Raw genomic sequence first — 24,203 nt, forward strand, 5'->3', positions numbered from 1 at the left:
CGGGTAGTGAACGACGGGGACCGACGAATGCTGCCGCGAACGAAGAACGAACCGAATCAGCTTTGCTCTCCTCCTCACTCCCTCCCCTCACCCCGTCTTTCCTCTGTAGGTGTTCGTCCGACTCACCACTCCCTCCTCAACACTCTTCCAACCTTTCACCTCCCCACCTTCGACCTTCAACCACCTCCTCTTGAACGTCAAGCTCTCGTTCTCCCTCCCTGCTCCTCCGCTCGAACTAGAGTGTTTCGTCGAGCCGCCGACGACGCTGCTGAGGAAGACCCAGGATTGGAAGCAGGGACGGAGGTACAAGTCTGGGTTGGAACGGGGGAGGGGGAGGTAGGAGTCCTGCGAAACGAAAAGGGAAACGAAGAAGGAGGAACGCGGACGCGTCAGTTCGTTTCGAACGAACAGAAGGGATTCGAAGCGACTCACTCGGAGTTGAATCTCAACAATCTCTCCAGCTCTCAGATTCTTCAACGAGAACTTATCCAGCAGGAAACCCTATTTTCCCGTCCAATCCAAACCAAACCGAAACCAAACGCGTCAGTTTCCCTTCTCTCCCTCTCCCTCCCTCGTTCGTGTTGCGACTCACCGTCCCAAAACAAACCAAATCATACCCCTTCAGAACCCTCTCCGTCTCATGGTCCAAATGATAGCTCCTCGTAGCTGCAGCCGCACTGAGCACGACCTTGCCCTTCCTCGTGGTCGAACTCGAGCTCGTCGCGGTCGTTGTTCCCTTTCCAGTTCCTCCTCCTCCCGCGAAAGAGCCTCCTTCGAAGCTCGGACTGATAGATTTCTCCACTACGATTCCCGGCGGAGCTGGTGCTGGGGCGAACTTGACTTTGAGGGGGAGGGACGAAGAGGACGGGGAGGATTCGACGGTCGAAAGAGCGAGGGAAAGGACCGAGGCTGCTTGGGAGTCTGTTCGAGAGCGAGGGTGCGACGTTTGAGGAGGAGAAGGGTACCCTACGAGGGACCAGGATTGATCCCCTGCTGCTGCTTCTCCACCGTCGGAAGAGCATGCGAGGCTGAGGTCCGAGAGGAGGGAGGACGTCGTCGTTGCGGAACTCGAGGGCGCTGGGTTGGTGGAGGTTGAGTTGGAGGGGATGGCAGTTGGAGAAGAGGGGAGGGAGATGCTGGAGCTTGAAGGATGGGGGTGGAGAGGAGAGGGGAGAGCTGGGTGGGCGTAGGAGCATGGAGGAGGAGGGTGAGGAACGAGGGCTGGGGTCGAGGAGGACGTGGGTGTCGAGGCGAGGCTGTTGTTGTGAGCGGCGGAAGAGGAGGAGGAGGAGAAGGTCGAACGGAGGTTGGAGGAGGAGATGGAGGGTTTGATGATGTGCCTGGAACGAAAATGAAGAGAAGGAGGTCGAGGTCAGGAACGAAACGCGAAGGAACGAGACCGCGTCGCTCCCTCCCTATGCGGGAAGAACGCCAGCACTCACTGGAATTTATTCCACCCACTCTCCTTCTCCTTCTCCTTCTCCTTCCCCTTCCCTCCTCCCAGTCCGGCAACCTCACTATTCTTCGGCCTACCGTTTCCTGCCAACGACGCACTCTTCCTCGAACTCCCTCCCTCCCCGAACGACTCGCTCACCAGCACCGACCCCTTCGGAGGATTCCTACTCAGCAGCTCAAACACCGACTTGGCTGGGATCTTGGGCAAGGAATCGAACGAAGGAACGAGATCGTGGCGATAAGGCTGAGGAGGGATCAGGCCCGAGAGGGAGAGGAGGTGGAATCGGATTTCGTCGATCTGCGAGCAAGCGAGCGAGGGAAGAACGAAGGGAAAAAAAAAAAAAAGTAGATGTGGATCAGGTTTTCAGCTTCCTTTTGAAGAGAAGAGAAGGGACGGGGAGGAGGTTGGAAGATGAGGGAAGAGAAGGGAGAGAGAAACGTCGAGCTCATCACTCCCAAAACTCACCGTCGAATCCTTCAACACACTCGTACAGAACCACAGATCCAGAGGAAGGTACCTCACTACCAACGGCAGCAATCCTGTCTTCTTGTCCTTCTCCTTATCCTTCCAATCAAACCCATTAGAACCGCTCCTTCCTCCCTCAACCCCTGCCTTCCCTCCTCGGCCTCCTTCTTCTTCCCCTTGAGCTCCTTCTCCTCCTCTTCTCCTGACGTAAAAATCGCTCTCGTCCACCGTGGAAGGAGGAGCGCAGAGTTTCCCTGTGGGGACGTCGTAGTGCTCTGTTGGTTGGAGGAGAGGAGGGCGAGGTCGAGGTCGAGAAGGGGAGGCCATCCGAGGTCCGAGTCCTCAACGAAGAAGGTGGTTGGTTTAGAAGAAGAAGACAGCGAGCGAGCAAGGAAGCGGAGGAACCCCCGAAAAGGCTCAGGGAGATGAACGGAGAAAGAAAAAGAAAAGAAAAAACAGGCCCATGTGGAGGAGTTGGAGAAAGGGGCGAAGAGAGGAGAGAGGGACAGTAGTCAGGGGTTTGGTTTGAAGGAGAATGAAAAGAGAGCGCGACCTCGAAGGCGGAGCAAGAGATTCGGAGGCTGAGTGAGACCTTGAGCTTGGAAAAAGCTGATTGTTGCGAGGTGTGTCAAGAGATCAGGTTTATTTCAAGACCGAGCGAAAAGAGGAGGGAAGGGAAGGGGAAGGGGAGGGAAGGAGAGGGAGGAGGTTTGGAGGTGAGCTTGATCAACGACGCTCGAAGTTCGGTTCCCTCGTCGATCCGCTTTCTTTTTTTTTTTTTTTTTTCGACCTCGACCGTGCTCGAAGGTCACGTCTTTTTTGCGACTATCAAGAAAGAAGGAAGGTTTTCATCTTTTGGCCCACGGAGATGCAGAAAGGGAATCTGCATGCCGCTCAACCGTTCGGCCGTCGAGGAGAATTCGTCCCGTCGTCGCGTCTCTTTGCCCCTCCGAAACTCATCTCTCCAAACTTCAAACAACGTTCTAGCAGGTCTCCTTGGCCCTCACTGTCTCTACCCACTGCTCCTTGTACAAAGTTTTTTTGCGGCTCTCCCTCTCTCTCTCTCTCTCCCTCTCGCTCTCTCTCCCCAATCAAAAATCAGAACGCGTCTTCCATCTTCCTTCCTCTTCAACCTCCAACCCCTCCTCCTCCTTCCCCTATTCCTCCATATCATCCTCACTATCCTCCCCATCGCTCTGCACGCCAATCAGCCCTTGGCCAGCCTCCTTCGCCTCCCTCAACTCCCTTCCAGCCTTCCTCAACCTCGCTCCGAACGCCTTTCGAGCTCCAGCGTTGGACGCGAGATCCCAGACCTGGAGCTTGGCTTTGGAACCGGCGGCGGCGAGCGTGAGCGGGGTGTCGGGGGAGAAGGAGAGGGAGAAGACTCGGCCCTGCGGAGGTTGGGAGGGGAGAGGGAGGGGAGAGAGGGAGGGAGTCAGCGGTGAGACGCGTTTTTTTCGAACGAGGAAGGGAGAGAGCAGAGAGAGCTCGGCCGTCTTTCCTTTCCTTCGAAGAAACGAAGCGAGTGTGCGAAGAAAAATATAGTAAAGGGTTGATTGAAACTCACCACACCCAAATCCCGACTCGTCACAAGGGAAACCTCCCTCTTCCCCGTGGTGTCCTCGTTCTCGTTGATGTTCCAAAGCTTGACCATCTTGTCCGTTCCACCCGTAGCGAGGCAGCCTCGAACGTGAGGGGACACGTCGAGGGACGAAGCGGCTCCTTCGTGGGCGGCGAGGGTGAACTTGGCCTGGGTGGTGGTGGAGGAAGAGGTGGAGGAGGAGAGGAGGGCGGAGGAGGAGGAGAGCTTTCGCATGTCGTAGTTGAGGATGAGACCGGATTCGAGGGAGACCTGGTGGGTGGGTGAAGAAAGGGGTGGAGTGGGTGAGGTGAGGCGAGGAAGGGAAAGGGAAGGAGGAGAGAGAGAGGGAGAAGAGCGAGGGAAGAGGTTCAGCGACGCGTCGAGAGGAGAAACAAGAACGCCGAGAGCTACGAAAAAGGAAAGCGAAGCCTCGTACTCACATAGAAAGCATGCGAATCAAACGGATCCCACCTCACAGCCTCCACATCACTCCCCACCAGCGCTCCCACTCCCGTCCCAGGACTCCTCGTGTCCCATGTCCTCACCGTCCTGTCGTAACTCCCCGTCAACAACACCGTCGGATCGGACTTGTTCCACTCCACCGCCTGAACCTTATCCCTATGCAGATCGAAACTCCTCACGGCCGGTTCCGTACTAGGTCGACTCAGATCCCACAGCTTGACCGTCTCATCCGCACTCGCACTCGCCAACAAGCTCCTGTGCTGGGTGTTCCAACTGAGGGAGAGGACGGCATCGACGTGATGGTGAGGGTTGGCCGTTCGAGCTTTGACGAGCTTCTTCTTCTTCTTGCCCGTTCCGAGAGGGACAGGAACGTGCTGGGACGAAACGTCCGGTCGTCCAAGGAGAGCGTCAGGGTAGAGTCCGTCGACGGTGTCGAGCGACCAGATCTCGATTTCAGGATCGAAGGTTCCGACGGCGATGTAGCTTCCGTGGGTTTTGGAAGGTCCAGCGGTGGCGGAACCGGAGTTGTCGTTCTCGGAGGAACCGTTGTTGGGAGGGAAGTCGAGCCATTCGAGGCAGAGGGGAAAGGCGGGGAGCATGAGGTCGTGGTGGACGTAGAGGTTCTCTTCGGTTTCGTCGTAGACGTGGATTTCGAGTTGGGAGAGGTCGTCTTCGGTTTTGGCGGTGATGAGGAGGTTGTCGGTAGGGAGGACCTCGAGGTCTTCTCGTTCGAGGTCGTCGTCGTTCTGGGAGAAACAGGAGGAGGAGGAGGAGGAGGAAGAGGGTCAGCTTTGGAGAGTTATGAGCTTGAAAAGGTTGAGCTGAGAATGTGGAGCTCGTAGAAGGGGCGAGGAGAGGTTGAAACGAGAACGTAAAGAGGAGGGAAGGAAGGGAGGGAGGAAAGAGAGAGCTGAACTCACCTCCTTCAAAGTGATGAAAGGATCATCCTCCGCGTTCCGGTAGTAGGTGAGACCCTTGATGTTACTGAAAACTCCAGTAGCTTGCATCATCGAAACCAAGAAGAGGGAACGTATCAGCTCGAAGCTCAGAAACGAAGGAAACGAAACGAAGAGAGAGGTTCAAAACTCACCAGCTCCCTTGCTTTCCTCCTCGTCGTAGGTGTCCAGGTTGTAAGCCGAAAGGTCGTTGGGATCCGCAGGTCCAGCAGCAGCAGGCTTGGGAGCTTCGTCGACGGCCATAGCATCCTCGTCCTCTCCTCCAGATTTGGAAGCGTTGGAATCCTCGTCGCTGCAAAGAAGGAAAGGAAAGAAGGTCAGCTCTCGCTCCTCCTCTGCTCCTCCTTCCTTCCCTCCTTCCTTCCATTCCTTCCAGCTCCCAACCCAACTATGTAAACATAGACATGAAGAAACGTAGACTCACGACTCCCACCCTTCATCATCAATTTTGCCATCCTCCTCGTCCTCCGCCATCACGATCCCTTTCCCATCCTCTCCTCCCGCCTTCTCGAAAGCTTCCTTCGCATCCTCGAGCTCGACTCGAGCGAGAGCGGAAACTCGAGCGAGCTCCTTCTCGTCAAGTTGGTATTTGGCTGGGTGGCGTTGCGAACGGCCTTGAGGGACCCAGGCGAGGGCAGAGATAAGAGCCGACATGGTGGTTGGTTGGAAGGAAGAGAGAGAGGGAGGTTGAGAGAGGTCGAGAGGGCTGAAATTTCGAAGAGGCCGGGGAAAGGGGGGGGGGGGGAAGGAGGGAGGAAGAGTTGGGTTTGGGTCGCTTTTTCTTAGCAGAGAGAGGACAGAATCGTTGGTGAGTACACGCTGGAATGAAAGGCTTTCGATGGTAGCCGTTTGAGCGAGAAAATCCTCTGAAAGAAGCGAGGGGAAGGTCTGAAGAACGACGGTCGCGAAGGCGCGAGAGCTCTCGACGTTCACCAGTCCTGAAGCAGCGAAAGCAGCGTTAAAGAGAAGGATAGTGAAGGAGACTACTTGGAGATCTCTCTAAAACGTCGAATTGAGGGGAAAGAAGATCAACGAGGGAGGAAACTTCGAGCCAACGAGGGAAGAGACGCGTCGAGGGAGAGACTCGATCGAGGACGGCTCCCGGATTGCGCGAAGAACGCAGGGGAATCGATGAAGAATAGGCTAAAAGGAAGTAAGGAGATCCAAGGAGATCATTTTTAAGTTGAAAATATTACAGGAAGAAGAGCGGCAACAGGCTGAAAGACAGAGCGGAGGGGAGAGCTGAACGGCGAGCTGTAAATCGAAAAGAGAATCGAACCCAAGGAAGAAGAGGAAACGCGAAGGCAAGAATTGATAGAGAGCGCTTCTGGTCGCCACGAGAGTATATGGAGCTTAGCTGAAGCTCGTGGAGGAGAGAACCAGCCGCTTTGGAAAGGAGGGAAAGAAGAGCGTGAGCTTGGCTGAAGTCACCTTCTTCCTCTGTTCTCCCCTCGAAAGAAACTTCCAGCTAGTCAAGAACGTCTTCAACCTTAAATCAGCCTCTACAAACGGATCTACGATGTCAAATATGTACTTCTCAAAATCGCCGTTGTTGCGGCTGAGGGCAAGAAGAGAAGAGGTCGCTTCGTTTCGAGTTTGTCTTTCTCCAACACCCATCACCTTCTCCTCCCACCCCCCCAACCCCCCTTCCAACTTCACATGGCTTCCGATCCCCGAATCACACAGCGTGAAGCTTTCAACATCAACGCGGTAAGTAGAAACTCTACTCGAAAGAAGGCGACGAAGAGGAGGAGAAGCAGTTTGAGGTTGTCAGAGAGGCTCATCGCTCCTTCCCCCTTCCCTTTTCCTTCCCTCCTCCAGGCAGCAGCCGTCAAGCAGTACAACGTCGAGCCCAGAGTCGGTGAGTGCATACATCTCCTCTCTACCGATCTACACTACCTTCTTACCTTGTTCCTTCCTCTCAACTCTCAGACTATCGAACTGTCTCTGGAGTCAACGGGTACGTCCGAACCAGCTTCCAATCCCTTCCTTCCTTCTCTTCTTTCGCTCACTTTGCTCCCTTCTCGTACTCCTACAGGCCTCTAGTCGTTCTCGACAACGTCAAGGTAAGCATCATGCTTCTATACATGCATCCTTCTCTGTCGTTGCTCTTCCAGCTCGCTTCTCACTTGCCCTGACGCTGAACGTTCGCCCCCTCTCCTCTTCCTCTTCGCCTCCATCTCAGTTCGCTTCCTACAACGAGATCGTCCAGCTCACGCTTCCGGACGGATCGAAACGAGGAGGACAGGTTCTCGAGGTCAGCGGAAAGAAGGCTATCGTTCAGGTAAGTTGAAATCTACTCGCTCAACCAGGGAGGGAGGCAGGGAAGGAGACAGAAGGTGAACAGGGAGGGCGAGCATCGTCTCTGACGCTCGTCCAAGGCTTCAAGCGAGATGGTCGCTTCGCTTCTCTCGAGACGAACCCGCTCTCTAGTAGGAGAGCTCTCAGGGTACCAGTAGACGGGAGCTGACTCTCCCCTTCTCCCTTCCTATCTCCCCAGGTCTTCGAGGGAACCGCCGGAGTAGACGTCAAATCCACCCACGTAGAGTTCTCTGGATCAGCGATGAAGCTCCCCGTCTCGGAGGACATGCTCGGTCGAATCTTCAACGGATCAGGAAACCCCATCGACAAGGGACCCAAGGTCTTCGCTGAGGATTACCTGGACATCAACGGTTCGTTGAAACTCTCCTTCCCTCTCTCGCTCGCTCGTTCCTCCTCCCTCCCTCGCCCTTCGACTCCCTTAGCTTCTTCGTTCCGAGGCGAGGCGACGTTCCTCGTGGAATGGAAAGCTAACAGTTCTTGATCCTCGCGTTTGCTTCTTCACAGGATCTCCCATCAACCCTTACTCTCGAATCTACCCCGAAGAGATGATCCAGACCGGAATCTCGACCATCGATACCATGAACTCCATCGCTCGAGGACAGAAGATCCCCATCTTCTCGGCTGCTGGTCTGCCTCACAACGAGGTACGTCTCCCTTTCCTCTTCAGAGCGCTTCTACAAGCTCTCTCCTCGTCCCATCTCGTTCGAACGAGCTCGTGAGCTCGAGCCAAGGCTGACTTCCCTCCTCGCTTCGTCTTCCCTCTCCTCCTTCCTCAACTCTACCTCTCACACTACCTCTCCACTCTACGCTTCTATCATCTCACTTCCGACCACTCCAGATCGCCGCTCAGATCTGTCGACAAGCTGGTCTCGTCAAGCGACCCGGATCCACCAAGGGTGTCCACGACGGACACGAGGATAACTTCTCGATCGTTTTCGCTGCTATGGGAGTGAACATGGAGACTGCTCGATTCTTCAAGCAGGACTTCGAGGAGAATGGATCTCTGGACAGGGTTACGTTGTTCTTGAACTTGGCCAACGATCCTACGTGAGTTGAAGCGTTCTCGTCTCTCGAGCTGCCTCCCTCGCTCCGTCTTGCTCTCCTCCTTCTCGGTGTGCTGACCCAATCGTCTCGTCCATCTCTCGTCCACTTCCAGCATCGAGCGAATCATCACTCCCCGTCTCGCCCTCACCACCGCCGAATACTACGCCTACCAGCTCGAGAAGCACGTTCTCGTCATTCTCACCGACATGTCCTCGTACGCCGACGCGTTGCGAGAGGTTTCTGCTGCTCGAGAGGAGGTTCCTGGACGACGAGGTTACCCTGGTGAGTCTATATTTCGATCTCTTTGTTCTCTCCCTCCGAGAGAGGGAACGAAACGCGTCCGACGCTGACTCTCGATCTTCTCCGATCTTCAGGTTACATGTACACTGATTTGGCTACCATCTACGAGCGAGCTGGACGAGTTGAGGGAAGGAACGGATCTATCACTCAAATTCCTATTCTTACTATGCCCAACGACGGTTCGTTCGAGTTTCCTCCTTTTCTTCCTCTCCCTCCCCCTCCTTCTCTCCCTCTCCCTCCCCTCCTCCTCTCTTTGCTCATGTTCCTTTCTCTTCTCCCTTTCTCCTTCCTCACCGACACAGATATCACCCACCCCATTCCCGATCTTACCGGTTACATCACGGAGGGACAGATCTTCGTTGACCGACAACTCCACAACCGACAGATCTACCCTCCCATCAACGTTCTCCCCTCCCTCTCCCGACTTATGAAGAGTGCCATCGGAGAGAAGCTCACCAGGAAGGATCACGGAGACGTGTCGAACCAGCTCTACGCCAAGTACGCTATCGGACGAGACGCGGCGGCGATGAAGGCCGTTGTGGGAGAGGAGGCGTTGAGCGTGGAGGACAAGTTGGCGTTGGAGTTCTTGGAGAGGTTTGAGAAGGATTTCGTTGGACAGGGTGAGTCGTCTCCTTTCGTTCTATCGTTCCGTTGGCGGGAGATGGGCTGGTTGTGGGTGTTGGAGAGAACGAGGGCAAGACGAACGAACGAAACGACGGACTAACGCTGACCATCTCTTCCCTTCTTTCCTGCTTCTCTCAGGTGCCTACGAGTCCCGAACAGTCTTCGAGTCGCTCGACCTCGGATGGGATCTCCTCAGGAAGTTCCCCAAGGAGTCGCTCAACCGAATCTCGCCTAAGATCAGTCCCATCCTTTCGCCTTTCCTCTCGTCGTTCGTCGCCTTCGTTCCGCTGACATCTCCCTCTCTCTCTTTTCGTTCTTCGTTCTGGGTTGGTCTCAATTCACATCATGCAGGAGTTCTACACCAGGAAGCCCAGTTCCAAGCCTGGGAACAAGGACACGAGGGATTCGTACAAGGAGGGAGACAAGCTCGTGGACGCGTAAACTGGGGGAAACGAGTTCGACGAGGAGGAGGGGATTCTTTTGCTTTTCACACGATTTTTTTTCTTTACATACATATCTTGATTCCCTGCTTCTTTCCATGCAAGGACGAGGCTGGAAAATCTTTCTAACGAGCTACTGTAGCCTTCTTTTTTTTCGTTTGGCCCGACGTCATCGCTCGCCTCCCTCCCCTTCCTCTCCCTCTCCTTCCTTCCTCTCTTCTCCCTAACCCTCACACCCTCCCAGATCTTGAAATCCACACAAATCCTCCCACAGACATGACCTCTACCAACAACACCGCTGAGACCACTGGAAACAAAGTCGGCTCAGGACTCAAAGGAGTTTTCGGAGTGAGCTCACCTTCTTACTTCTCTCCTTCCTCCCTCCCTCATCCTCTTCTTCTTCCACTCCTCTCTCTCTCTCTCTTCGTCCACTGACTCCTTACGGTTTTGACAGGTCATCAACGGAGTAGGAGAAACCATCCGAGGAGGTATCAATTCGGCTGTCGATGGAGCTGGAGATGCGTGAGTTCGAGTTCGAGTCCGAGTCGAGCTCGATCTTCCTCCCTCTCGCTGACTTCTCTGCCTTCCCTCTCCAACCTCCGTCTCTCACTCTCTCTTCTTTATCGGTAATCCTTAGGGTCGCCAACCGAAACTCCGGAACCGTGACGTCCAACTCTCCTCATGGGGATTCAAACCAGGTGTTTGTGAAGGGACAGCAGGAGGTGAAGGAGGGCATCGCTCAGGTTCAGGGGTCGTCATCGCAGTCGCAGACGAAGTACTAGATTTGAAGAGGTTTGAGGAGGGAGGTGGGATATGGGAATGTTGTACCGCTGGATCTTTGGGGGTCGAGATGAGGGAGGGTGGGTTCCTGGGAGAGCTGAGAAAGGGGAGAGAAGAAGATGAGATGAGATGAGTGGGAGGAGGAGGAAGGGTTGAGGCTTGAGCCGATTTGCTCGAACTATCTACGGGGCTGGGAAAATATGCTGAAACCCAAAGTCGAAGCTGGAGAAGAATCTTTGGATTGAGGGTGGGCGACGACGAGACTGGGAGGAGAGGGAGCTGGACGCGTCTCGTTCGTATTGATCTGGACGGCGCGGCTTCGTCCTTTCTCTTTTCCTCTTGTTAGTTCTTTGATAAGCTGACTAGGAGAGGGAAGAAGTAGACCTCGGGGCGGAAGGAAAGAAGGAAGAAAGCGAAAAGGAAGGTAATGGTCGGAGGAGAGGGAGAGCGGCGAGTAGCCGTGCGTCCTCCTTGATTCGTCGTCAAGGAGGCTTCTGTGAGAGGACAGAAAACTTTGCTTGTTTGCTCTTTCTCGAGCTGTTAGCTAATACCAAGTCGTTCATACTCAAACGAGGCTACTGAGACGGACGACGCGTCGACGGCTTCAACCTCGTTGTTTCCTCCGTTGGAGGTCTTTCTCTCCCCGTCCTTCCTCACTCCGACGACCAACCTCCCATAACGATAAAAAGAGTTCTAACCTGCTTGTTCTACCAATCCTACATCGGCCTCCAAACCTTCCCGTCCTCTTCGACCTCGCTTCCACCTCCAACCTCGAGCAGATGCCAATCAACCTCGACTCCAGCTCCCTTGAACGTCGCCTTGATGCTCTCGGCCAGAGCGTCGAAGTTTCCGGTAGCGAGGGCGAGGACGGTGGGTCCTGCTCCCGAGAGGCAGATTCCGAGGAGACCTGGATGAGTGAGAGGGGTGTGGGAGGAGAGGACGAGAGGGAGACCGGGGATCTGAGAGGGCGAGAGCAAGAAAAGCGAAGAAAGCGAAATAAAAGATGTCAGTGAGAGCAGGGAGGAGGAGAGACGAGGTTGTACAGGTGAAGAGCGTGAGAGTAAAGAGGACGAACGAGCTCCTTTCGGTAAGGCTGGTGAACTCGATCCTTCATGGCCTCGTAAATGAGCTCAGGATCGGGAGGCGACTGTCCGAGAGCGGTGGTGAGGACAGCAAGACGTTGAAGGTTGAAGACCTGTTCCCGAAAGATACGAGAACGCGTCAAAAGGTCAGCCAAAAACGAACTCGTCTCGTCGCGTCGTCCTTTGGACTCGAAGGAAGCGAGAAAGAGCTCACCAGATCCGCCCTCGAGTACGAAGTAGGCAACACCGCCCTCGCCTTCGCCGTCGACAGCTCGAACCTAGGCACGATAGCGATCGCCTTGACCTCCTTCGCCCATCCAAACCTGACAAAGTGACCGATCCCAAACGGAGGGATGGGAGGGCTCAACCCCCATTCGGGTCCAGCATCCTCAGGGTACTCAGGCAGCACCTCCGCCAAAGGAACACTCGCCGCTCCAGTATCCTCCTCGCTCAACTCCCTCAAGTAGGACCCGACGAAGCCTCCCACCAACGCAGCGGTAACGTTGTCTGGGTGTCGTTCGACCATGAGAGCGAAATCGAGGATCCTTCCCAGTGGCAGGTCAAGTTTCCCGAGTTGAGATCCCAAGATGACACCGGCGATGACGGCTGCTCCTGAGGAACCGAGTCCTCGTCCGAAGGGGATGTCGTTGGAGATGTTGAGGAGGAGGTGGGGAGGGAAGGAGGAGATGGAGTGGGAACGAAGGACGTAGAGAGCCGTTCGAGTGATGAGGTTTTTGAAAGGGTTGAGAGGGACTCCTGAGGCTCCTTCACCGATGTAGCGGAGGGTGGTTTCGGAGGGGTTGGAGCTGTGTGTGTACGAGGACGAAAAAGGGGAGAAAAAAAGGAGGAAGGAAGGGGAAGGAAGTCGAGTCAGAATTCGAGCTCGAGAAGGAAGAACGAGGTCGGACGGAAGACCCGAGATGAGATTCTCGCCCTTCGAAACTTCTGCTATAGTTGAGGAGAGTGGAACGAGGACATGGAAGAGAAGCACTCACGAATCTATAGATACGTCCATGATGAGATCCAAGCTGAGAGAAAGCCCGACGACATCGAAACCAGGACCGATGTTGGCTGAAGTCGAAGGGACCTTGATCTTGAACCTCCGAGGCTCGCTAGGGCAGGTTTTGGACATCTTCTGGAGAGAAAGAGGAGAGGACAGGGGTGGGGAGAGTGGAACGGGTTTGGGGTTGTCGTGGTTGAAGGTGAACCTCAGAAAAGGGAAAGGAAGGAAGCTCTCCTCTTTGCTCCCGTTTCGATTTGGTCGAGCTCTCCCTCTCCTCCCTCCCTTCCCTCTTCAACCCTTCACCCAGCTTCTGAACCTTTCTCCCCTTCTCTCTTGCCCTTCTCTATCACCACCTCCGTCTACCCTCTCTCAGAATGTCGAACCGAAACCAGCGTGTGATGGTGCAGCCCATCAACATCATCTTCAAGCACCTTCAATCTGCGAGTCTCCTTCCTTTCAGCTCTCTCTCTCTCTCCTTCAATCCATCGAGGCTGACCTTGATCTCTTCATCGACCTTACTATCTACTAGAAAACGAAGGTTCAGATCTGGCTGTACGACAACGTCGATACCAGGATGGAGGGAACCATCGTCGTGAGTTTCTCTCCTTCCTCCTTCCCTCCCTTCCTTCCACCTCGTCCTTCAGCCTTCCTCTCTGCTCCTCTCCCGTTCTGACGCGACTTCCATTGACTCTGACATGCACAGGGATTCGACGAGTTCATGAACGTTGTCTTGGATGCTGCTGCTGAGGTCTCGTTGAAGGGAAAGTCGGAGAGGAAGGAGCTCGGTACGTTCACCTTCACCTCGACGCTTCTCTCCTTCCCTTCCTCTCCATCTCTCTCCTTCTTCCTCTCGCTGACCTCTCTCACTATGTTCGTTCTCGCACTCTAGGTCGAATCCTTCTCAAGGGCGACAACATAACGCTCATCCAACCCATCACAGCATAGGCGCATCTCGAAATCCGACCTCGACCTCCTTCCCTTCCCACCTCTAGCTCAATCTCATCTCATGCCCCAACCCCCCCACGTCACTACTATACCCAACCATCTTCTCGATCATCACATCTCAAAAACTGAAAAGGCGGGAATCTTCGCTTGGCCTTTCACGTTGAAGGGGAGGGGAGGAGACCTCGGAGGAAGGAGGAGAGGGAAGGAGGGAGGCGACGTTGTACGACTTTAGAAGAGAAGGAATGAAACGCTTTTTTTGTCTCGTGTCCGGTGGTCGAGGTTAGACGAGTGAGTTCTGAGCTGAGCTCGATAGGCTTGAGGGGCGAGGAGCGAAGGAGTAGCGAAGGTGAGCTCGTCAGCTCGCGTGCCTTCAACCTCCTCCTTGAGGGGTGATCTAGCTTGCTCGTCGCTCAGGAAGCTAGACCTACAGTACCAGATGCCGAAAGATAACCGTAACCGACAGACAGCAGCTTCCTTCCAAAATCCTGTTCTCGCAAGTCTTTCGAGTTGAGAGCTCTTCCTTCCTTCTCGAACGAAGGAAGGAGGATCACGTCGAACCAGTTCCAACGCCGCTTCTTTCCCTATCTGCGACTCCTAAAAGCGAAAGTACATTGTCCTGAAAGAGAGAAATACCTCTTTGAGCTTATCTGAAATTTTGGAGTTGTCAAGGAAACAGGTTGCCGTCCCTTTGACGTGGTGTCCCTTTGTTGGCGAAAGTTGAAGCTCAACCATCACCTCCCTTCCCCTTCCCTTCCCCATGAGAGTTTTTCTTCCCTTCATCATGTCCGGAGGAGTCCCTCACACCCGCTCCACCTCTTCCTTAGATCTCCCACCCGACTTTTCAGCAGACGTGGAGAGGAAGGACCTACTCTTCCTCTCACCTTCCTCGCCCGTCAACTTCGTCGTCCTCACCCGTCTCCTTCACAAAGCCAGAGAAGGAGGAGCAGGAGAGGAGGCAGAAGAAGACTCGGATTCGGATGTTGAAATTGTAGAGCAATCCAAGGGGAAGGGCAAAGGGAAGAGGAGAGCTTCTCCGAGTGGCAAGGGAGGGAAGGGAGGAGGAGGAGGAGGGAACAAGAAGAAGGTCAAGCTCGAGGTCGCCACCAAGAACGCTGTCTCTTCCTCTTCTACCTCCAAAGTTATCGATCTAGACTCGACGGACGAAGAACAAGAACAAGAACAAGACGACGACGACGACCAGAAACCCTTGCTCCCATACACCTCCCGCTCCTCGTCCTCCCTCCCTCTCCTTTACCACACCCTCGTTCTCACCCTCCCTCTCCCTCCTCCTACCCCACCTCCCATCATCGATCGTTACGACTACGGCAGATACCAAGCCTTCAAAGATCTCCAACTCGCACTCGACAACCAGTTCAAAGCCAAAGAGACCCTCCTCGCTCTCGTCAACCAGCGAAAGGTCGGCGAGGAGATCAACTTGGGAGAGGTCTTCCTCTTTGGAGGTTTGGCCAGAGACGAAGGACCGTCCATCTTGTCTCAACCTCCGACGGAGCAGCAGGCCTCGGCAGTGAGGCTGTCGTCGCAGGAGAAGGAGATCATGGAGAGGACGAGGATCTTGGATTGTTTGCCAGGGGACGAGGACGACGAGTTGACGACGCTGTTGGAGGAAGCTGGGTTTGGAAGGGAGGGGAATGCTAGATGGGTGAGTCGAAGATTTTTCTTCTTACTTTGGCGAGCAAAAAGAGCTGATTCAAAGGAACCCTTCTACCACACAGGGCGAACGCTCCTGGCTTCACGCTCTGTCCCTCCTCGTCACGTCCTCTCCACCTCGAATCAACCTCTCCACCAACCTCTGCCTCACCAAGATCAACCCCGCCATCGCCGCAACCGACGAAACCCTCCCCTTCACCCTCACCCTCCGCTTTAAACTCTCCCTACCTCTCTCGTCCCTCACCACTCCCTGCCCTCCAGCGTTGATCGAAGTTCAACGTCTCCTCTTCACTTCCTTCCTTCCCGCCCCACCCAAACCCGACGCTTTCCACGCCCACGGGATGACGACCTTGCCCTTCTTCTACTCCATCCTCAAACCTGCTCCGGAGTTCAATATCGACGAAGAGGAAGAGGACGCTCAGCCGGAAGGGTTGGGTCCCGAGCTGTACCCTTTCCAGAGGAGGAGTGTGAGGTGGATGTTGGAGAGGGAGGGCAAGAAGTTGAATCACCATGGGAAGGTGGTGGATATCAAGAGGAGCGGAGGTGGGATGATCTGCTGGGAGAAGTTAGAGTTGCCGTTGAGGAACGCGCCGAGGTTTGGGGAGTTGGTGGAGAGGGTGGATGCGAAGGAGAAGAAGAGGACGATTTGGTTCGATAGGTTGAGTGGAGCGTTGGCGAGGACGGAGAAGGATGTGAGGGCGAGTAGTGGGTTTTTGGATTTGGGGAAGGTGAAAGGTGGGATGTTGTGCGAGGAGATGGGTGAGTGAGGTTCTGGTTCGACGAAGAAGGAGAGGAGGGGGAGACGCGTCTGACTGAACCAACCCTTCTCGTTCGCCAGGTCTCGGGAAAACCCTCGAAGTCATCTCCATCATTCTTCTCAACCCAGCGAATCCTACTTCTCTCAGGAGACCTTACAAGTCGGATCTCAAGCTTCTTGTTAAACCTGTCAAGGTGAGCTTCGAAGTCAACGTCTCCTCGACTCGCGTTTCGTTCGAAACTGACGCGTCTCTCCCTCCTTCGTTTTCGTTCGACTCAGGCTACTCTCATCGTCGCTCCTCCCACTCTGACTCAGCAATGGGTCGACGAGATCGGAGCTCACTCTCCTTCGCTCAAGGTCCTCGTTTACGACGGCTACAGGTCGCTGCCGTTCTCGATTGTTGCTGGGAAGATCACCGAGGTTAGTTTGCTCTTCCCTTCCCCTCTTCCTGTCTCCTTCTCGTTCGTTCTCTCTCCCTTCATCGATCTGTTTCGCTGACTAGATCCTTGTTGTCTTTTGGACCTTATCGTCGTCTTCCGAAGGCCGACCACCGAAGACTCAAACGACCCAAGAACTCTCGTCGAGGAGCCGTGGCCGTCGTCGACAGCGATGAGGAGGAGGACGAGCATGCCAAATTCGGAGAAAAGGCTTGGTGGGACTATCTGGAGGAGGGACGGTTCGATGTTGTCATTACGACTTACGCGTACGTGCAGCATACATCTCTCTATCTGCTTCCCTCGCCAGACTCCTCGCCTCGTCCGACGACGCGACTGACGTGCTTCGTTTCCTTTCGCTTCCTTCCTTTCTTTTTGTTCCAGTGTCCTCTCCAGCGAGCTCGGAGTTGCCAAACCAGGAGAGGTTCGACCCCGACGAGCGACGGTGGAGTACTCGGATCATCTCAAGTCGAGGAGTCCGTTGGTCATGTCAGAGTGGGAGAGAGTCGTGATGGACGAGGTTCAGTTGCAAGGGAACGGAGCAATTGCGTAAGTTCTCCTTTTCTCGTTCGAGTGGGGAGTCGACCGGCACCTTCTTTCGTTGTTCTGACGGTTCCATCTGGTTGTCGATCTCGGTTCGACAGCGAGATGGTCGCCCTTCTTCCTCGTCGAAGCTCGTTCGCCGTTTCCGGAACACCAGCCAAGAACTCGGTGAAGGATCTTCAGCAGTCTCTCAAGTAAGTGTTTCCTCCTTCCCAGGTATCATTCGAGCTCGAGCTCGATCCTGACGCGTCTCACGGTTCGTTTTCGGTCGTTTCGTTCACCAGGTTCCTCCGAGTTCCAACTCTCGCCGCCAACTTCAAGCTCTGGAATCGACTTCTCTCGCCTGGCTTCTCAACTTACTTCGAACAGCTCTTCGGAGTCATCGCTACTAGAACGACGAAGGCTCGAGTGGCTGACGAGATGAGGGTGAGTCTTGTGTTCGACGCGTCTTTTCCTCCCTCTTCGTTCGAGCCTATCCTCTCCATCGGCTGACCTTTCCTCCTCTTTCGTGTGCACCACAACGGTTAGATCCCAACCCAGCGTCGAGTCCTCTTCCCCATCGACCTCAGCGCCATCGAATACGCCTTCTACACCGATACCTACGCCCGAGCTATCGAAGACCTTGATCCCAATGCTCTCAACCTTCAAGACGCCCGCTCCTGGTTGTCCGCTCTTCGTCAGATCGCCACTCACCTCCAAATCGGTCAGCTCAGAGGAGTAGATGGACGTGGAGTCATCCCTCATCGACGAGGTGGAGGTAATGCAGCTGTGAGAGGTGGAAGACGGGAGAGAAGAGGAGGGGCTCGACAGCCTGAGGAGAGAGGTGGGAGGATGCAGCTGGGTGGAAACTTGTTGACGATCGGAGAGGTTTTGGAGAAGATGATGGAGGGGAACGATTCTGATCTGGGGGTTGCTAGGAGGGCTGAGGTCAGTTTGGGCTGTCTGACGAGCTCTCTGCGAGCTCGAAACTGACGCGTCTCTTTTTTCGACCTCCTTCCCCAGCTCGTCTCCAAGACTACCCGTGCGTCTCACCAATCTTTCCAGAAGTACATATCTAGAGCTCCGAAGCTGATTCCTTTTCCTTCTCTCCCACAGATGCTCTTCTTCTCGTCCAGAGAACCGAGCTCGCTCCTGACCCCGAGCGAGGGGATCAAGACATTCAAGAAGCTCTCGCTGTTCGTCCCTCTCTCTCCCCCTCCCCGACCAAGACCCACTTCTTCTACTGATACTCCCTCTTCGTCTTTTCACAGCTCTACCTAGACGTTCTCGCCAAAGTCGGCCCTCTCATCGTCGAATGCGAAGCCGCCGTCGTTGTCCTCGAAGCGGAACGAGTCGTCCTCCTCGCAGCTCGGAAGGCGAGCAGGAAGTCCAACGAAGCTTCCGGCAGCAAGGGAAAAGGGAAGCAACGACAAGGCTCGGACGACGACTCGGACGATTCCGACGGATCCGAAGAGAGCAACGAGAAGGTGGCTCTCACTCCCGCTGAGAAGGCGAAGAATGTTCGTCTCTCCGTTTTGAGGAGTAGATTGAGAGGTCAGTTGTACTCCTCTTCTTTCCATCTTCTCCAGATCGAAATCCTTCGAACATATTCTGATCGCTCTCTATCTTCGATTATGGACGGCAGAACTTCACGAGTGCAAACGTGAGCTCCCTGCGCGTCTCCCTTCTCAGTCTTCGAAGCATTTGCTAACTCGTGTCGAACTCCTCTCCTTCTCGGTTTCAGATCGAGTCGCCTTCTTCCTCGGAGACTGGTACCATGTCGCTGGTCAGGAGGACAAGGAAGCTTCCTTCTATGCTGAGGCCGAGGTCGTTCGACGAAGAGTGCTTCGAGGTTCGTTCTTCCGTCGAGCCTTCTTCCTTCCCCTCCCCTGTTCTCTATAGAGCTCCCAAACGCCCTATTAACCATTTTGTCTACTGTTTCTTGCCTTCCAGAACCCGAAGCGACTGCCAACGCCGCCATCGGAGGGATGAAGAGGAAGGTTGCTCGAACGAGCGTCGATCAGGAGGAGATGGAAGTCGAGTACTGCGGCAACGGAGGAATTTTGACGTCGGATCTCGTCGATCAGGCCAACGAAGTCATCGATCTTCTCAACGACAACAGGGAGTTGGTTTGGAACTGGAGGGGAAAGTGAGTACGAGATTGAAGCGACGCGTTCTTGCAGACGAGGACTGACGCGTCCATTCTTTCACGATCTCTTTTGCTCACTCAGGATCGTCACTCTTCTCTCTGCTTCTCTCGATACTGCTGCCGAAGACGAGGATGGAGTCAACGGAGAGGAGTACAACAGAGCTCTCGACGATCAAGCTGAAGGCAAGTTGGTCGCGTCCTCTTCATCTTCGATCGCCGTCGCTGATTCTTCCTCTCCTTCGATGCTCCAGTCGAGGCCTACCTTCAAGCTTACGTCTCCGCTCTCGCCGACCGAAGGGAGCTGCTGTCCGAGAACCGTACCGCTCTCGCTGTCGCCGACGCTCGAGAGGTCAGACATGTGAGTCGACCTCGTTCTTCCTTTCTCGTCTCTTCCGACTCTGACTATCGTTCGAACTTTCCCTTACAGCGAGGAACGAACCGAGCCAAGGAAGCTACTCTCGCTGGACTCGAGCTCGGACTTGGAGTCACGGAGAATCAAGCAGGACTGAAGAACCAACTCATGGAAGCTCGAGCGGTAAGTCGTGCTCTCACTTCTCGTTTCCTTCCTCCTCCGCCTTCGTACCCTCTTCTCACCGTTCCTTCTCTTTGGATCTTTCCAGGCTCTCCGACTGAACCCTCCCAAGATGAAGAAAGGGTCGATCCCGAGGTCTTGCATCAAGTCTCTCGTTCTCCAATTCACCGAAGCAGGAGATCGAGCAGTCAACAAGATCGAGCAGACCATCGCCGAGAAGGAAAGGACCCGTCTTCGTCGAGTCATCAAGGATCAGGAGCTCATCATCATCAAGCTCGAAGACGAGCTCGACCTCTTCCGAACCGCCTTCAACGATCGTGTCCTCTTCTTCCGATCCCTTCAAGCTCTCTCCGATTCCGTCGTGGCTGTCGAGGTGAAGGGAGAGGAGGATTTGGAGGCAAGACTGATGAGCTGTATCAGTGAGTTTACTCTGTTCTTGTCTTTGTCGTCTCTCAAGTTTCTCCCTTGCTGACGACGAGGTCTGATTCGGTTTTCTTTTGCTCGACCTCTGCAGCCGAAGAAGCCACCCTTGCAAACGGAATCGCTGCTCATCTTGCCAGAAGTCGATTCCTTTCGTCGATGAAGAACGTCTTCGAGGGAGAGCTCGGGGAAGAGGATCGAGAGTGTGTGATGTGAGTGCTTCGAACCCGACGCGTCGTTGCTCGAACCAGACCGCTGATCTTGCCTTCTCTTCTCCAGCTGCCGTGAAGACATCGCCCGTGGAGTCCTACTAGATTGCTCTCATCTTTTCTGCGCCGACTGCTTCAAGATCCTTCAGCAGACGTGTCCCGTTTGTAGATTACCGGTCGATCGAGAAGCTGTCAGTCTTCCTCTCTTCTCACCTTCGACCTCGTCTCGACTCTGTTTTGAAACAGACGCTGACTAGGCTTTGGTCGCTTTTACTTCTTTGGATTCTCTCAGGTTCATCGAATCCTACTCAAGAGACCCGAGGAAGAGAAGATGGACGAGGACGAGGACGAGGACGAGGACGAGGGCGACGAGGACGCAGCCGATCCGAAGGCGAAAGGGAAGGCGAGGGAGCTTCTCTCTGCCAAGAAGAAGGCCATCGACGATGCGACCGATGTCAACTACGTTTCCCGAATGGATCGAGAGGTCATCTCGACCCGTCCGCTTTTCGGAGATTGGGGATCCAAGGTTAGCGTCGAACTCCTCTCTTTTCTCGTCCGGTCTTGCCTCGTCACTGACTGCTTCCATTCTCTTCTGTTCCTCTCAGATCAACATGATGATCAAGCATCTACTGCATCTTCGTGCTACGGATCCAAACTCCAAAGCTGTCATTTTCTCAGCCTTCGGGGACGCTCAAGTTCGTCTCTTCTCTCTCTCTCTCTCTCTCCCTCTTCCGCCACCGCAAACTCACCTCTGACTCTTCCCCAACAGATTATTCTCTCTCGTGCCATGACGGAGAACGGAATCCGCTTCGTCTCGACTGGAGGCTCCAACTCGAGAAACGTCGCTCGAACCTTCAAGTCGGACCCTCTCGTCCAAGTCTTCCTGCTTCACAGCGAGAGGGAAAGTGCTGGTCTGACGTTGACTGTCGCCAAGTACGTCTTCCTCTTGGAACCTACGCTCTCTCCTTCCTTCGAGCTCCAAGCTATCGGACGAGTGGATCGGCTCGGACAGACGCAGAAGACCACTGTCTTTACCTACGTCGTCAACGGTCAGTACTTCCACGATCTTTGCGTTGCTTCGGAATCGAGCTGATCTTTCTTTCCCCTCCCTTCGCAGAAACTGTCGAGGCCAACATCATTCGTCTCTCAGGTGCGTCCCTCAAACTCGATTCCATTCGGAAGTCGATTCGATCCGAGACGCGTCTTCGTTTTGCTGACGAGAAGTTTCTGCTTTTGCGTCGTGCCCATCAGTCGCCAAAGGAACCTCGATCTACCTTAAGCAAGCTCAAGGGACAGCTCTTCCTATCGATCCGATGCGAGCTTGGGAAGGGCCAGTCGATGGTACCGTTCGAACGAAGCAGGCCAACGCCGACTTCATCGCGAAGGGAGACGAGTGAGCCCAGGATCTTCCCACCTTTTCTCCCGAGCGATGACTGACCTTTCTGACTGTACCCTCTCCTCGTTATTTACTTCCTTTCGGCAGTCGTGAGTACCGAAAGCTGACTTCGATCCTCTCTTTCGCGTCGTACTGACTCCTCCTCCCTTCCTTCTTTCGATCTAGTCTTCTCTCTCCTCTTCCCCGAGAGACTCGGCCTCGATCGAGGAGGAGCCAATATCATCGACCCTTCGGACGACGAAGAGGAGGAGATGGACGAAGACGCTCAACTCGCTCGAGCCTTAGCCAGATCCGCCGAGGAGAGAGGGAGGGACGTCGAGGAGGAGGATGAGCAACCTGTTGCTGGACCTTCTCGCCTTGGTTGAAGGGTGCTTTATGTTTGTCTTCGTCGTTCTCTTTGCTTTCCTCTTGCCTCTCTCTTTCTAGTCTTCTCCCCCCTCTCTTTCTCTGCTACGACCGCGTTCCATCTCCCCGCTTCGTTTACAGTTCCTTAACGCTTTCTACTTTCGCTATCATAACGACCCCCTTTTGCATCATGAGGAGGTCTAACGCCTTCGCAAGACCACCGCTATGATCTTTCAGTCTCGCTGAGGAGGAATCAAAGGAAGGAAAGTAGGCTCCGAGGGAGAACAGGTCCATCGTTCCTCGACGCGTCCCTTTTTATCTCTGCCAGCACGCTCATCTCCCCTTTTTTCTGCTTGCAACACCGCTGAAAAGTCTCCTCCAAAGGCCCATCTACAAATTCACGAAACAGGCTTTGGAATCTGAAGCGAACAGCAGAGGGAAAAGCCACTTGTGGAGAAGATAGGCTTTCGAAGGACGAGACAGAGCAGATTGCGCCCACGATCGCTTTTCACGTTTTCCCCCCAACCAGCTCCTCCTCCCCTTCCTTCTCCTCTACCACTCTTCTATGGACGCCTTGATCTCAACCTGGGATGTGGCTCTCTCCTACGTTCCTAGGTGGGTCAAGGTCGTCGTTGTTGTGTTGTTGATCGTGAACTTCCGGTGCGTCGGTCTTCCTCTCCTCCTTCGTGTTTGTTGACGCGACTGCGAGCTTATCTCACGTTCCTTTCACCTCGTCTTGCTCGCCTTCTACCAGAGCTTTCCCTCTCTACTGGCACTGCAAAGTGAGTCCGAAAAGAGAACGAGACGAACGAAGGAGAACCAACGAGGTCAACAAGGACCTCGTTTGGTTGAGCTCGCTCTTAAACTCCGTTGACCTCCTCCTTCCCCACCGTTTGGTCTCTTCCGAATTACCCATTCGTTCGTCAGGTCTGGTGGCCAGCGATCCTCTCCCATATCAGAGCTCAGATTTTCGGTCTGCTTCCTTACCTATCCTCCCTTCCCTCCGTTGGGGCGGACTGGAAAACGATCTCCAGCGAGCGATCCTTCGTCGTTCTGCCCGACGGATTGGACTTTCAGCTTCACATGAGTAATTCAGTGTATGCGAGAGAGTTGGACGCTAGTAGAATGCAGGTACGTCAGAACAAGGCTTCGATAGAGAAGTTTTCCGTGAATACGAGGGAAGCTGACTCCTTTCCTCCCTTTCGCAGGCGTTCCTCCACTTCTTTACTCCGATGTTCCAAGCCGGATGCTGGATTGGATTGGGATCCGCTCACTATGTCTTCTACAAGGAGCTTCCTCGTGAGCTCCCCGCGTTTCGACATCGTCGCATCGCGTCGTCGATTCCTTTCGAGCGCTGACCGTTCTCTCTCCTCCTCCTCCCTCCCTCTGTCAGCCTTTGCCCAGTACGAGATCGAAGTCACGATCGACTCCTTCGACGAGAAGTGGTTTTACATCTGCGCCAACTTCATCACTCGACCCAAGAAGAGGACGGTCTCCTCGTCCATTCCATCGTCGCCTTCTGGCAAAGACAAGCTTCAGCTCCCACCATCGCCTTCGTTCCTTCACGCTCCTCGACCTCCTCTCTCCAGAAGCAATACTCCTCTTCCGCCTACTAGGTGAGTTGCTTTCGGAACCCAGGAAGAGTTGGCGAAAGAGCGAGACAAGACGCGTCGAAGACTGACTCCCTTGTTTGTTCTTCTAGATCCGACGGAGCCACCGTCCATGCCGTCTCAGTTTCAGCTCATGTACGAGCAGAATCCTGGCGTCATCTTGAAAAGGGAAGCGTTGGCTCTGACGCTCTCTTCGTTCTTCCTTTCCCCCAGTGCTTCAAGATCGGTCGACTCACTCTCCAGCCCGCGCTTGTGCTCTCGTACTGTGGTTTCGGCAAGGAGGCGAACTGGATCAGGTCCCTCGCTCTCGTAAAGGCAGGTAAACTTCAGAGCTGCGAGTTTTTGAGGGGAGGTTGGAAGCAGGAGATCGGATTGATGGAGGAGTTCGACGGCAGGCGGAATGGAGCAAAGGGAGAGATCCTTCGAGACACTCTCTCTCAGTTTAGATGATCACGTTTCTTACTCTTTCACTTTCTAGCTTCTATACTTTACGACTTCTCGTCCTCTTTTCGTCTCCTGCTTGGACTTTTCGCGTCTCGTCTCGTCTCATCTCGTCACCACGGTCTTTTTCAGCCTCACCTTGCCTAGACTTTTGCGCTTCACACTCTTTTCGGATCCCAAATCCTCTAAACCATGTTACGACCATCTCCACCTACTTATTTTCGCAGGCTCGCTAAGTTTCGTCGCTCGAGGAAGGAGA

The 24,203-nt window shown here is 54.4% G+C and overlaps 8 protein-coding genes across 8 annotated transcripts; 5 read left to right on the forward strand and 3 right to left on the reverse strand.

The window, feature by feature from the left end:
• Window positions 1-20: 20 nt before the first annotated feature.
• On the reverse strand, window positions 21-2,721 carry BDY24DRAFT_273445 (uncharacterized protein). The gene is made up of 4 exons (XM_076636916.1): window positions 1,922-2,721; window positions 1,443-1,753; window positions 433-1,340; window positions 21-345 (listed from the first exon to the last, which is right to left on the reverse strand). Exons 1-3 carry the CDS (start codon window positions 2,246-2,248, stop codon window positions 485-487), a joined length of 1,494 nt encoding a protein of 497 aa, XP_076498507.1. The 5' UTR covers window positions 2,249-2,721; the 3' UTR covers window positions 21-345; window positions 433-484.
• A 26-nt stretch (window positions 2,722-2,747) lies between these two features.
• Window positions 2,748-5,594, reverse strand: BDY24DRAFT_382596 (WD40-repeat-containing domain protein). The gene is made up of 6 exons (XM_076639549.1): window positions 5,346-5,594; window positions 5,056-5,213; window positions 4,886-4,965; window positions 3,944-4,711; window positions 3,489-3,773; window positions 2,748-3,312 (listed from the first exon to the last, which is right to left on the reverse strand). The coding sequence occupies exons 1-6, from the start codon at window positions 5,573-5,575 to the stop codon at window positions 3,079-3,081; spliced, it is 1,755 nt and encodes a 584-aa protein (XP_076498508.1). The 5' UTR covers window positions 5,576-5,594; the 3' UTR covers window positions 2,748-3,078.
• A 942-nt stretch (window positions 5,595-6,536) lies between these two features.
• Window positions 6,537-9,880, forward strand: VMA2 (H(+)-transporting V1 sector ATPase subunit B). The gene is made up of 13 exons (XM_076639550.1): window positions 6,537-6,631; window positions 6,743-6,782; window positions 6,854-6,881; window positions 6,960-6,987; window positions 7,107-7,205; window positions 7,422-7,593; window positions 7,748-7,887; window positions 8,082-8,290; window positions 8,400-8,569; window positions 8,662-8,766; window positions 8,890-9,207; window positions 9,350-9,451; window positions 9,558-9,880. The coding sequence occupies exons 1-13, from the start codon at window positions 6,581-6,583 to the stop codon at window positions 9,650-9,652; spliced, it is 1,557 nt and encodes a 518-aa protein (XP_076498509.1). The 5' UTR covers window positions 6,537-6,580; the 3' UTR covers window positions 9,653-9,880.
• A 47-nt stretch (window positions 9,881-9,927) lies between these two features.
• Window positions 9,928-10,433, forward strand: BDY24DRAFT_413486 (uncharacterized protein; the record flags this gene model as incomplete). Its single annotated transcript, XM_076643192.1, has 3 exons — window positions 9,928-9,999; window positions 10,106-10,173; window positions 10,289-10,433. 3 exons carry the CDS (start codon window positions 9,928-9,930, stop codon window positions 10,431-10,433), a joined length of 285 nt encoding a protein of 94 aa, XP_076498510.1.
• Window positions 10,434-11,147: 714 nt separating this feature from the next.
• Window positions 11,148-12,645, reverse strand: THR1 (homoserine kinase; the record flags this gene model as incomplete). The annotated part of the gene is made up of 4 exons (XM_076637323.1): window positions 11,148-11,390; window positions 11,507-11,626; window positions 11,728-12,319; window positions 12,509-12,645. The coding sequence occupies 4 exons, from the start codon at window positions 12,643-12,645 to the stop codon at window positions 11,148-11,150; spliced, it is 1,092 nt and encodes a 363-aa protein (XP_076498511.1).
• A 120-nt stretch (window positions 12,646-12,765) lies between these two features.
• On the forward strand, window positions 12,766-13,940 carry SME1 (mRNA splicing protein SME1). Its single transcript, XM_076644470.1, has 4 exons — window positions 12,766-12,956; window positions 13,046-13,108; window positions 13,220-13,301; window positions 13,406-13,940. Exons 1-4 carry the CDS (start codon window positions 12,891-12,893, stop codon window positions 13,459-13,461), a joined length of 267 nt encoding a protein of 88 aa, XP_076498512.1. The 5' UTR covers window positions 12,766-12,890; the 3' UTR covers window positions 13,462-13,940.
• Window positions 13,941-14,189: 249 nt separating this feature from the next.
• Window positions 14,190-22,135, forward strand: IRC20 (E3 ubiquitin-protein ligase IRC20). The gene is made up of 27 exons (XM_076644471.1): window positions 14,190-15,121; window positions 15,195-15,888; window positions 15,968-16,080; window positions 16,166-16,306; window positions 16,429-16,589; window positions 16,705-16,869; window positions 16,965-17,057; window positions 17,148-17,289; window positions 17,392-17,790; window positions 17,866-17,884; window positions 17,959-18,038; window positions 18,114-18,396; window positions 18,488-18,505; window positions 18,587-18,694; window positions 18,796-18,991; window positions 19,074-19,174; window positions 19,243-19,349; window positions 19,419-19,526; window positions 19,612-19,942; window positions 20,038-20,155; window positions 20,223-20,343; window positions 20,445-20,678; window positions 20,758-20,847; window positions 20,922-21,201; window positions 21,270-21,302; window positions 21,404-21,547; window positions 21,714-22,135. The coding sequence occupies exons 1-27, from the start codon at window positions 14,219-14,221 to the stop codon at window positions 21,911-21,913; spliced, it is 5,382 nt and encodes a 1,793-aa protein (XP_076498513.1). The 5' UTR covers window positions 14,190-14,218; the 3' UTR covers window positions 21,914-22,135.
• A 290-nt stretch (window positions 22,136-22,425) lies between these two features.
• BDY24DRAFT_382616 (thioesterase family protein) lies at window positions 22,426-24,146 on the forward strand. The gene is made up of 7 exons (XM_076639551.1): window positions 22,426-22,553; window positions 22,648-22,675; window positions 22,821-23,024; window positions 23,102-23,192; window positions 23,287-23,509; window positions 23,596-23,638; window positions 23,717-24,146. Exons 1-7 carry the CDS (start codon window positions 22,459-22,461, stop codon window positions 23,951-23,953), a joined length of 921 nt encoding a protein of 306 aa, XP_076498514.1. The 5' UTR covers window positions 22,426-22,458; the 3' UTR covers window positions 23,954-24,146.
• The last annotated feature ends 57 nt before the right edge of the window (window positions 24,147-24,203 follow it).

Source organism: Mrakia frigida, assembly GCF_051309035.1.
Source record: "Mrakia frigida strain ATCC 22029 unplaced genomic scaffold BDY24scaffold_8, whole genome shotgun sequence".
Taxonomy (NCBI): domain Eukaryota; kingdom Fungi; phylum Basidiomycota; class Tremellomycetes; order Cystofilobasidiales; family Mrakiaceae; genus Mrakia; species Mrakia frigida.